This window comes from Arachis duranensis, chromosome 10, assembly GCF_000817695.3.
Source record: "Arachis duranensis cultivar V14167 chromosome 10, aradu.V14167.gnm2.J7QH, whole genome shotgun sequence".
NCBI lineage: Eukaryota > Viridiplantae > Streptophyta > Magnoliopsida > Fabales > Fabaceae > Arachis > Arachis duranensis.
This window is the reverse complement of record NC_029781.3, coordinates 35218543-35231659: the sequence shown is the minus strand read 5'-3', so window position 1 is coordinate 35231659 and position 13117 is coordinate 35218543. Positions and strand designations below refer to the sequence as shown.

The 13117-nt window shown below is 30.7% G+C and overlaps 1 protein-coding gene across 1 annotated transcript; it reads right to left on the bottom strand.

The window, feature by feature from the left end:
• Positions 1–5567: 5567 nt before the first annotated feature.
• On the bottom strand, positions 5568–7917 carry LOC107469696 (caffeoyl-CoA O-methyltransferase). The gene is made up of 5 exons (XM_016089076.3): positions 7717–7917; positions 7513–7592; positions 7253–7397; positions 6355–6486; positions 5568–6095 (listed from the first exon to the last, which is right to left on the bottom strand). The coding sequence occupies exons 1-5, from the start codon at positions 7810–7812 to the stop codon at positions 5802–5804; spliced, it is 747 nt and encodes a 248-aa protein (XP_015944562.1). The 5' UTR covers positions 7813–7917; the 3' UTR covers positions 5568–5801.
• Between the last annotated feature and the right edge of the window lie 5200 nt (positions 7918–13117).

Here is a 13117-nt window from a genome sequence, read left to right as displayed (position 1 = left end):
TGGGATAAAGGAGAATTAAAATACCTAATTAAAAGTCTCTAGGAAGTAAGTTTTCAATCATGTAATAATTTTAGGAAGGAAATATAAATGCATGCTAATTATATGAATAAGTGGGTAAAGATCATGATAAAACCACACAATTAAACACATTATAAACCATAAAATAGTGATTTATCAGAGAGGCTCTCTCCTCTCTCTTAGGATTTAGGATTAGGATTTTTAGAAATTAGGATTTATTTCTTCTTCATCACAGGTTCAATATTCCTTTTACTTTATATTTCTCTTCCACTTTTAGATACTCTAATGCTTTTATTTGTATTTGATTTATGTTGCCCAATTGGCTTATGAACTTTTCCATGTTAGATTTGACTGCTTTTATTAACGCAATTGAGGTATTTCAGATTTATGCTTGCTTTATTCTATCTATGATGTCTTCAATTTAATTTAGAATTTTCCCTTTTGGCTCTGGTTAAGTAATTGGTGACGCTTGAGTTATCAAATAAAGTAGTGGTTGAAATTGGCAGATCGCTCTAAAGCTAGTCTTCCCACAGGGATTTACTAGGACTTGAGGATCAAACTAATTATTCCACTTGACTTTCCTTTGCTTTAGTAAAGGTTAACTAAGTGGGATTAAAACTCAATTCTCATCACAATTGATAAGGATAGGACTTCCAGTTCTAATACCTTGCCAAAAGTTTATTTTGTTATTACTATTTTAATTTTATTATCATTTAACATACTTCTTCCTTACTTTTAAAACCCCCAATTTACAAGACTCATAACCAATAATAAGAACATACCTCCCTGCAATTCCTTGAGAAGACGACCCGAGGTTTAAATACTCGGTTATCAATTTAAAAGGGGTTTGTTACTTGTGACAACCAAAACTTTTGTAAGAAAGGATTTTTGTTGGTTTAGAAGCTATACTTGCAACGGGAATTTATTCTGAATTCTAGACCACGCAAAAGTTCTTCTCTTTAAAATGGCGCCGATGCCGGGTAATTGCAAACGTGTGCCTTATTATTGGTTATTGTAAATATTTTTCAAAAAAAAATCAGATTTTATTTTAAAATTTTTATCTTATCTTATCTTATTTCAAAATCAAATTTCAAATTTCAAATATTTTTCAAAAAAAAATCATATCTTTTTTCAAAATCTTATTTTATCTTTTTTTTTTCAAAAATCATATCTTTTTTCAAAATATTTTCTTATCTTTTTCAAAAATCATATCTTTTTTTAATATTTTCTTTTTGTTAGTTTTTGTTTCTAATTTTTTCCTACTACTATGAACTCTCACCCCTTTGGCTATGAGTCTGGTTACAATTATGTTGCAGGAAGAGGAGACTACAGTGAGAACATGCATCAAGGTTGGAACAATCAAAGATGGGAGGAGCCACAAGGATTTGATCAACCCTCATAGCAACAACTACCTCCAATGGACTATCAACAATCATTCTGTGATGCATATCAAGGCAATGGCTTTGGTGAGCACTCTTTTGACTATCAACAATCCCCACCATATGCTTATGAACCCTCTCCTCAACATGACTTTAGACCACCATACTCACAAGCCCCTTTTCGCCATTCACCTCCATATGACCCTAACCCTCAACCACCATACCAACCACCTTATGAGCCATATGAACCATATCTAGAACCACCCCAATTTCAACCCAATTACTCCCAGGAACCACCACCTCCATATACACCATGTCTATATCCATCTACCCAAGAGTCATATGATCCTAATCATGCAATTCAAGCAGAACAAGGATCAAGGGATCATTTCAAGGAATCAGTGGATCGATTTCATGCAACTCTATCTCAACTAAATCAAGCGATAAGTCGATTAGCTTCCCAACGCTCAGACACTCAAAGTGCTCCCATGGCTACATGTGGAGGATCAATAAAAGAGCGTAGCATGAAGGAGACACTAGAAACCCCAATGGACAATGATGAACATACCTTTGTATTGGAACAAGTGGAGGAAACCGTAATAGCTGAAGAAGAAGAAGTGGTTGAAGACATAGGAAACGCGGAACCTCCATGGGAAATTCAAATCATAGAACCCCCTTCCAAGACGTTTGAATTTGATATTGAAGAGGGTGTACAACCTCCAAGGCATATCATGGTTGAATACTTGGAAGAGGTCGATCAAGAGATAGAGACTAAAGAAGAAGAAGCACAACCTCCCATGCCCTTGGAAAGCAGTGAAGAGGAGATTAAATTGGAAGAAAGCCACCAAGAGGAAGAGGTTGAAATTGAAGAAGCTTACAAGGAGGTGGAAGTTGTCAAAGAAGAACACAAGGGAGTGGAGCTTGCAAGTTCATTAGAAACACCTCTCCCAAGGCCATTACCGTCCAACAAAACGTTCAAGTGGGTAAAATTCTTATCCTTGACCTTTATCTTCCCACTTGAATATGGGCTACTGGAGACGGATGGTCAACTTAGAGCTCTTTGTGGCATTAAGAGTAAGAGGAACATGGTTAGTGGTGGGCAACACAATCCTAGGTTCATTATGGTTGAAAGCTCAAAGTTTAAACGCAAAGGTTGGTGTAGAACTCAATTGAATAGGTCTAGGAAGTTGTTTGGATGCTTCAGTGAGAATTCTAAAGCTGAACCACCCGGATGGAATCATGATAATCAACTTGAAGACGGGTGTAGAAACAAGATTTATGATCCGGGAATATATGAGGATCAACTTTGGGAGCTCAAAGCTTGTGGAGAATTTCATCAACGCTTGGTAAATTTACTTGGTATTGATAGAGCTTATTGGAAGTCCAAGCATTGGTAGAAGTTTCAGGATGAGTTCAAGCACAAGCCACCATGACAAGGAGCTCGCCAAATGTCCAACTTAAGGATATAACTAAAAGTGCTGGGTGGGAGACAGCCCACCATGGTATGATCGTTCCTTTTTCAGTTTAAATTTTAGTCTATTTTTGAGTTTTGATTGAACTTGGAATTTTGCATAACTTTCATTACATTCTGCATACTGCATCAAAAAAATATAAAAAAAAAAATTCGCACATGACGCGATAGCGTCGCCGACGCGTCCTCGTCATAGGTGCGTTGGGATGAAAATAAATTAAACAGAGAGTGATGCGAAAGTGTGGCTGGAGGCATGCCTTTGGCACAAATTGATCCACGCGTCCGCCTCATGTGGGAAAAATGCCTCCCACGCGTCCGCGTCACCCACGCGAACGCGTGCCTCAAAATCGACGTAAAAAGGGATGTATGGTCGAAAGTTAAGCTGGAATTGGGTTGGACTCGTGCTAGAAGCACAAGCCCTACCACACGAACGCATGCCCCACGCGTCCGTGCCATTTTCAGAATTGGGCCATTCACGCGATCGCGTCAACCACGCGACCGCGTCACCCAAAGATTTGGCAATATGAATTTCAAACAGAGAGTTGCGCGACCGCGAGGCTGCCCTCGCGCAAATGACACAAATTAATCTCTCCTCTCTCTTAGGATTTAGGATTAGGATTTTTAGAAATTAGGATTTATTTCTTCTTCATCACAGGTTCAATATTCCTTTTACTTTATATTTCTCTTCCACATTTAGATACTCTAATGCTTTTATTTGTATTTGATTTATGTTGTCCAATTGGCTTATGAACTTTTTTATGTTAGATTTGACTAGTTTTATTAATGCAATTGAGGTATTTCAGATTTATGCTTGCTTTATTCTATTTATGATGTCTTCAATTTAATTTAAAATTTTCCCTTTTAGATCTGGTTAAGTAATTGGTGACGCTTGAGTTATCAAATAAAGCAGTGGTTGAAATTGGTAGATCGCTTTAAAGCTAGTCTTCCCACAGGGATTTACTAGGACTTGAGGATCAAACTAATTATTCCACTTGACTTTCCTTTGCTTTTGTAAAGGTTAACTAAGTGGGATTAAAACTCAATTCTCATCACAATTGATAAGGATAGGACTTCCCGTTCTAATACCTTGCCAAAATTTTATTTTGTTATTACTATTTTAATTTTCTTATCATTTAACATACTTCTTCCTTACTTTCAAAACCCCCAATTTACAAGACTCATAACCAATAATAAGAACATACCTCCCTGCAATTCCTTGAGAAGACGACTCAAGGTTTAAATACTCGGTTATCAATTTAAAAGGGGTTTGTTACTTGTGACAACCAAAACGTTTGTAAGAAAGGACTTTTGTTGGTTTAGAAGCTATACTTGCAACGGAAATTTATTCTGAATTCTAGACCACGCAAAAGTTTTCTCTTCAAACTACGTTGAATATCATGTAGACCGCTTGTGGTTGTCAGGCACGCGGATCTTGGCTAAGCGAGTAACAAAGATAGTGGGTGATTGTCACGGGTCACCCCTTTATTCTGACTTAACTAAATTAAGAACGAGAGTATATCTTGGAGAAGAAGTAGGCGTGAATTGAAAGTGAAACAATAGTACTTGCATTAATTCATGAAAAATAGCAAAGCTCCGCACCTTAATTTATGAGGTGTAAAAACTCCACCGTTGGAAAATACATAAGAGAAAAAGGTCTAGGCATGGCCGAATGGCCAGCCTTCCAAATGTGAAAAATGGCATAAGCCCCAATACAATAGTAAAAAGTGCTATTTATACTAAACTATTTACTAGGGATTACAGAAAAATAAGTAACTAAGTGCAGAAATCCACTTTCGGGGCCCACTTGGTGTGTATTTGGGCTGAGCTTTGAAGCTTTCACGTGCATAGGCCATTCTTGGAGTTAAATGCCAGCTTGGATGCCAGTTTGGGCGTTTAACTCCAGTTCTGGTGCCAGTTCCGACGTTTAACGCCAGAAAAGGGTCTATGGTGGGCGTTTGGATGCCAGTTTGGACCGTTAAATCTTCGGGGCAAAGTATGAACTATTATACATTGCTGGAAAGCCCAAGATGTCTACTTTCCAACGCAATTGAGAGCGCGCCAATTGGGCTTCTGTAGCTCCAGAAAATCCACTTCGAGTGCAGGAGGGTCAGAATCCAACAGCATCTGCAGTCCTTTCTCAGCCTCTGAACCAGACTTTTGCTCAAGTCCCTCAATTTCAACCAGAAAATACCTGAAATTACAGAAAAACACACAAACTCATAGTAAAGTCTAGAAATGTGATTTTTGCATAAAAACTAATAAAGATATATTAAAAAGTAACTAAAAACATACTAAAAACTACCTAAAAACAATGCCAACAAGCGTATAAATTATCCGCTCATCAATACTCTAGTATCAATTATCGCCAGGTCAATTTTAGATGGTGAACGTCTGAGTGGTGCAACAATGTTAAACTAATGGACGACGCAGAATTGGCCACATTATATACCAATTACTTTTATTAGTTGAACAATGAAATTTGACTAAAGAAACATAGTCAAAAGGATGGAAAGATGCTAACAACCAAACTCTTCTCAACAATCTGCACAAGCTTATATGTGATAATTCGGCAAGTTAATTTGATCTCAGAACAAGACATCTTTTTTTTGAAAGTGCATTACAAGATCTCAATTTATATCATAATTGGAAGATTAATTACCTCCAAATTAAGATATACCATGAAATTGAAGCAAATGAAATGAAAGAAAAGGCACAAGTATATAAAACTCTTTACTCATCCACCGTTTTCAGATCAACAATAATAAGAAGAAAATTACAATTACAAATAGAAAATATCTTTAGAAAAAAAAAGAAGGGAATGGGATCGCTTGGTTGATTGTTTATAAAACGGTTTAGGATTTCTTCGCTCCCAAGACAAGGAATTCATGTGTTGAAGAAATGAACGGTGGTCAATGGTTGTTGGAGTAGGTGAATCAGCTGATCCGACGGCAGAGAGTGATTCCATCACCAACCGGGAGCATGCAGATCTCAATTCTGGGGTCCACAGCCAAGGCCTTGTTAAGCTCCAACACAAAATCTCTGTAGTACCTAACGTACTTCCTCATGGGTGCATCGGCAGGTGCGACCACGGACCCATTCCATAGGGTGTTATCGTAGCCGATCACACCACCTACCTTCACCAAATCGATGAGCCTCTTATGGTAGTTCAGGTAGTTGTCCTTGTCTGCGTCCACGAAAATGAAGTCGTAGCTTCCATGGTTCTTCTCCTACATTTTCACGTTACATACACATTCACACCTTTAATTAGAAATGTGCTAGAACTAAAAATTTGTCTTTCATCGTAATTGTTAATAGTATTTATTTTAAGTGGTTTTATTTGTGTGTTATAATTTCCACACTGAAAGGGGCTAAATTTGGGTCATATAATAGAGTTGAGTCAAGAAAACATTTTCCTAAGCAATTAATCAACCAAAGGAAAAACTTGCATCCTTTTTTTTTTTCCCTTTTGGGACTAGAGAAACTTACATCTTTAACCAATTCGTCGAGAACAGGGAGAGCTGGTCCTTCTTTGAAGGTAATTTTGTGGTCAACGCCGGCTTTTTTAATTACTGGCAGACCCAATTCGTAGTTCTCCTTGTTAATATCCATGGCCAAGATCTGTTACAATTAATATAATTAAAAATTGTATTTCATAAAAATTACCTTAAAAGTATTTGTTCAAATTTTTAATATATTTAATTCATTGTAAAATAAAAATTTAACTTTGATCTACTGGCAAACATTTATATCCAATGATATATTGACATGTTAATAAATATTTTTTTATTTCTAAATAACCAAAAATAAATATGATAAGTTTGGGAAAAAATTTATATTATCCCGTATATTAAAATTAAATTCATTAAAATAGACAAAAAATTGAGCATATTTGATGACTTTGATCCAATCTCAAAAACATACCAAAAATTTTACTATTATTAAATACTAAATAATTAACTAACAAGTGGCTTAGACACTTGTTAACGATACTTCTAATAATAATTTTTTATGATTAAAAAAGTTATTTTTTTTAATAAACTGTTTTTTTTTTAATAAATTGTTTCCTTTCTACTTCTTTAAAGGTTTGTTAACCAAACCCGTACCAAATACCCAATTTGACTATAGGCGTATAAAGTATGATCTCCCATTACTACGAGTTATGACAAATTTTGAACAGGTGAAAGCAATTTGGATTCTGTCAAAAAGTTTCCTTAAAACATTGATTATGAAAGAGAACGGAATTTAAAGCTTTACTAATTTTTCTCATGTAATTAACGCTTAATTAAATTGATTGTATGTATCTTTAATTAACAAATATCAAATCCAAATCCAAAAAATTCTTATCCTGCATAGAAAACAAAAAAAAAATTCTTGGTCTTGGTACCTTTCCATCTTCAGGAAGAGCAAGGGCAGTGGCAAGAAGCGAGTAACCGGTGTAGACACCGATTTCCATGGTGTTCTTGGCATTGATGAGCTTAAGGAGCATGTTCAAAAACTGTCCTTCATCTGCAGAGGTTGTCATGAGGTTCCTGTTTTTGTTTGAAGTTTGATCAATCAACTAATCAGTAATCATTTCATTTGCCTGCCCAGAAACAAAAGATACTAATTATGCAGAACAAAATAAAAATGGATCATAATACATACCATGGGTGCTTTGCTGTCAATTCTCTCAATTCTTTCATGGCTTCATGTTCTCTTGGGTACACGCTGGTTTCCAGAATGTACTGTACATTCATCATAATAACACACTATTTATTTTGAAATCAAAGAACCCAAAAGAATATAATATGTATTTAATTTATACAAGTGTAAAAGAATTGAGTGCCGAAAGGCGAGTATTTTGGTTACCTGGTATAGAGCATCACTCTGGAGAAGGCTCTTGTGACCAACTTCTTGGTGCCTTCCAGCTTCAGAAGTTTGGTTCTGCTCTCCGTTGCTGGCCATTGTTTCTATGTAATTCTTTTGTTTTTTTTTTCTTTCTTTCTTCTTGATCTTCTTCTGTGCTCCCTCTATGATTGTGTTGTGAGTCCTGTGGAAAAGGATGAACGAGGGATGGTATATATAAAGAAGAGGAAAGGCAAATGAAGTTTGAGAAAATGCGGTTGGTGAGAGGAAAATGATGTTTGGTTGAACCGGATGGCGAACCCGGTTTGGGGTTGGTGAAGTTTGTGAATTATAATTTATAATTCCTTTTCCTAAATAGATATATGTGCAATATAATGAGCACGTTTCAGGCTTCCATTTTCATGATGTAGAGCCCCACTGAGTTAGTCCTATATTTTCTTTTTGTTGGTAAGTGATTTACTGCATCTTTACTTATTTATTTATCATTGAGAAAAAGTTATGAGACCAGAAACTTTTATTTAATTTTCTCACGATTGTAGCAGTTATTTAACTCTTTCATGGGTTAATGATGATTTGCAGGTGTCCATTTCTTAATAAATAAATGTCAAAACCAAAAGATAGCAATACGTACAAAAAAGGATCGACAATAGTGAGAAATATTTGTAAGTGGAGCAGTTATTTAATTTTGTTTATAATATTATAATAATATTTTATTTTTTAATTTATTGCATCATGAGGCCTGTAGAGCAGTTATTTAATTTTGTTTATAATATTATAATAATATTTTATTTTTTAATTTATTGCATCATGAGGCCTGTTTTCTATCAGATTTTTTCTAAGATTTGCCTAGGCAATAAGTTAAACTTGTCTCCTTTCTTGTTTAATAATTTACACTCATCTTTCTTGTCTTTGATTTGTCTCCATTCAGAGGGGACTTGAGGTTTGATGAGTTTTTTAAAAATCAAAATCAGTTATTTCTCAGAACAATACTCACTGTTTAAGTGATAATAAAAAGATGCAATTGTTTTTTATTGTCACTGAAAAGAGCTCAACGAAATTTCGGTTATTCATTTCTATTCAACTTACGAAATTCATAGATAACATTATGTGAGATTTAATTAAAGTAGTAAGCCTTCTGTGAAAAGGAAGCCATTATAAATTCACTCAAATAAAAACGTTTAAAAGGTCATTTTTTAAAGATGTTTTTTAATAATTAAAATTTAATATAAATAATTGTTTAAATTGTGTTATTTTTGTCAAAATTAGGTCAGACAAATTAATTTGACCGAGAAAATAGTAAATTAAATTTTGAACTAATTTAAATTAATATTATTTTTTATAAAAAATAACTATAATACCCTTATTATCGAAAATGACAAAAATATTCCTATTATGTATAAAGTGGCTCAACAGGCACTGCCGCTTTTCTACTGTGTTAAAATATATCTATAACAACATATAATGGCAATACATAGGTTTGATGTTTAAGATTTCTTTCCAATATTATCTTTTCTAATTAACTTCTCCACTTAATGCAGTTATTCATCTTTGAAAAACTTTCATTACTCCACTCGGCCACCTTGATGTAACTTTCACCTGTTATCTTTCACCTCTTACCCAATTTTCTCTTCTCATCTCATCTCTTATTAATATTATTGAATACATTAGTAGATTTTAAAAATACATTAATCTTATGCTAATAATAAATTTTCTTTTAAATATTCAAATACTCATAATCTATAACAATATATAATTGTAAAACTCATTTTGGTGTCCAAAATTTTTTTCATTTTTGTCCTTCCTAATAACTTACTCTTAGTTAAAAAATTCTCCCTACTTCATTTTCATTCACGTTCACCTCAATGTAACTTCTATAATTATTTCACTAATAGAATACCAGTTTCTCCTGTTAATGTCTCTCACTTCACATTACTATATAATACTCCAGTATAGGTCAGTTACAGAATTTTCACTACTTTATCTTCATCTATAATAACTAATAGAATACCAGTTTCTCCTCTTAATCCCTCCCACTTTATATTATTGGTTACTCCATAATAAAAAAATTCTTTCATTTCTCATCCATCTTCTGCATCCTTCTCACTTCACCTAAATATAACGTAAAACCTACTGTAATTTGCTTTTTATCATTAAATAAAACTGTAAAACTATGTTTATATGTTTCTTTGATTAATTACAGTCATGGAAATGGTCGACAAACTTGGCAAGACTATGCCAGGCAACGAAGATAAAATATGAGCGAAGAACAGAGGCCGCAAGACCTTGCCAAAAGGGGTGCCTGTTACCGAGAGAGTATTAGACGAGAAAAATAAATCGTTACATCGAGTGGACCAACCAACATGACAATACCATTACAAGATATCACAAATATATCTACTCATCAATACTCTGTATCAGTTACTCTAAGTTATACTTCCCACTCATAAATTTATATTGTTAGTGTATCATTTAATATGAATTATTTTTTACGATATATCTATGTTATTGTACTCTTAGTACCAATTATGTGTAATTTATCTCATGAGTGTACCCTTAAATTATCAAATTACATTATTTTTATCTTAATAATGAATTTTTTACATATACAGATACTCACAATAACACCAAAGCTGGTTTAAGTAATATACTAAACAATCCAAATATGGATACGAATCCTATATTTATATCTATTTAATTAATAATAATTTATTTTTTCTTAAATTTTGATTCAATAAATCTTTTATTATTAGCCTAAATAATATTATTATATTGTCTTAAATGTACTTTACATCATTATCATCGTCTAAATAATATTATTATATTATCTTAAATATAATTTACATCATTATAATCTAAATTATTAAATAGTTTAATAATTTTTTAACATAATATCATACAAATATAAAATTTTTATAACTGTATTATTATAAGAAAAATATATATATTCACTGTTTAATAATATATTTTTTATTAAATTTTTTGACTCTGTAACAAAAAAAACTTAATAGATAATTCCGATATATTTTTTTAACCTTTTTCTACCATTTAATTCGTCATTTAATTTGAATTATTTCTACAATATCTCTATATTACTGTACTCTACCGAATGTACTCTTAAATTCTCAGCCTACATTATTTTCATGTTAAGAATAATTTTTTTAAATATTTAGATACTCATGATAAAAGCGAAATTGATTCAAGTAATAGACCGAATAGTAATAAATATAGGTAGGACTCCTGTATATTTATTTAATTAATAGTAATTTATTTTTTCATAAATTTGGATTCAATAAATTTTCCATTATTGTCCTAAATAATATTATTAAAAGAATAAATAAAATGTTCTCGCGCTATATCATTATAAAAAATTATATTAGATATATGTTTAATAATATAATCGTAGCTTAAATTTTTTCACTGTATAACAACAAAAATTAGTTGATAATTTTAATATTTTTTATACTTTTTCTTTTAAAAAATAGATATATCAGAAGTGACAATTTTTTTACTAAATAAATTTAAATTGATAAATTTACTATTTCAATATAATTATTATTATCCTACCAGTTTAATATAATTTTTATTCACGAATTACTTATCTCTAAAAAATATTATACATATTAAAACATAATCATTTAAAATACATTATTGTCGTTCCCAAACAGTCCAAATATGGATAATCTCAATTATTAAATAGTTTAATAATTTTTTAATATAATATTATACTGCCAAACAATTTTTATAACTGTATTATTATAAAAAAATATATATGATCAATGTTTAATAATATATTTGTTATTAAATTTTAGTAGATAATTCTGATATATTTTTTTTTAACTTTTTTACTACAATTTAATTTAAATTATTTCTACAATATGTCTATGTTAATGTTTATCTGTAATTTATCTACCGAATGTACTCTTAAATTGTCAATATACATTATTTTCATGTTAATAATAAATTTTTTAAATATTTAGATACTCATAATAAAAGCAAAACTGATTCAAGTAATAGACCAAATGATAATAAATGTGGATAGAACTCCTGTATATCTATTTAATTAATAGTAATTTATTTTTTCATAAATTTTGATTCAATAAACCTTCTATTATTGACCTATATAATATTATTATAAGAATAAACAAAATCTTCTTGCGCCGCATCATTATAAAAAAATTATATTAAATATATGTGTTTAATTTTGGAACTACTTAAATTTTTTCACTATATAACAAAAATAATTAGTATTTCCATATTTTTTTTACTTTTTCTTATCAAAAATAGATATATCAAAAGTATTAATTTCTTCGCTACATAAATTTAAATTAATAAATTTAATATTTTTAATATAATTATTATGCTACCAGTTTAATATAATTTTTATATTCACAAATTATTTATCTCTAAAGAAAAATTATACACTGTAAAATATAATCATTTAAAATATATTATTATTGTTCCAATAATATGATTGCTATTATTTAGATGCTCATAATAATAGTGGTCCAATTAATATCTAATAGAATTTTGCATTTTATATCTTTTTTAATATTCTAAATTTCTTTTAAACGTTTTATTTAATACACAAAAAAGGTTAAAATATTTTTAATAAATATATATAACATTCTAAAAAATAAATGATAATTTTTTCACTTAATAAATCTAGTATATGGTTACACTTGAATTATTTTTCAAATGGTAACTTTTTACGGCGAATTCAAACTACCTATCATGTATTTGTATTTTACGTTACTGTCTATTTTTTTAGTTATTCAGAGTTTGGATAATTATGATATTAATGGGTATTCTATGTATTCTATTACTTTCAATTTGTTTAATTTTGTATGATTTGTATCTTTAAAAGTAACCTCTCAATTACCACTGATACTGTACAGGCTTAATTTAATGAACAATTTTATAATTTTGTTGATGTGTTTTTTTTATATACTATCAAAAATTCATGGAAATAAATCTGATCAAAACAGTAGACATGAAGAAAATGTAACTGGTTAGTATTGTACTTTTTTTCCTTTATATATTTAGTATTGTGACATAATTTTAATAGGTAAATAAATTTATAAAAAAATTATTTTATCTTTATATGTTAGCATATTAATGTATTCATAGTAAACATTAAATGTGAGTATAATTGATGTTAAAAAATTATTTATTTAAGATCATTACAAAAACCAATTATAAAAAAAGAGTGCCAGTGCTTAACAAAAAAAATTTAAAATTTATACACAAAAAAATTTATAAAAACCAATAAAATACTTAAAATATTTATTTGCCAATTAAAATGAAAAATATGTAAACTTTAGCGAAAACAAAAAAAAGGTAATTTAAAAATAATATATTTTGTTGAATCATTCTATTATAATTCACATAAACATGACAAAAAAAA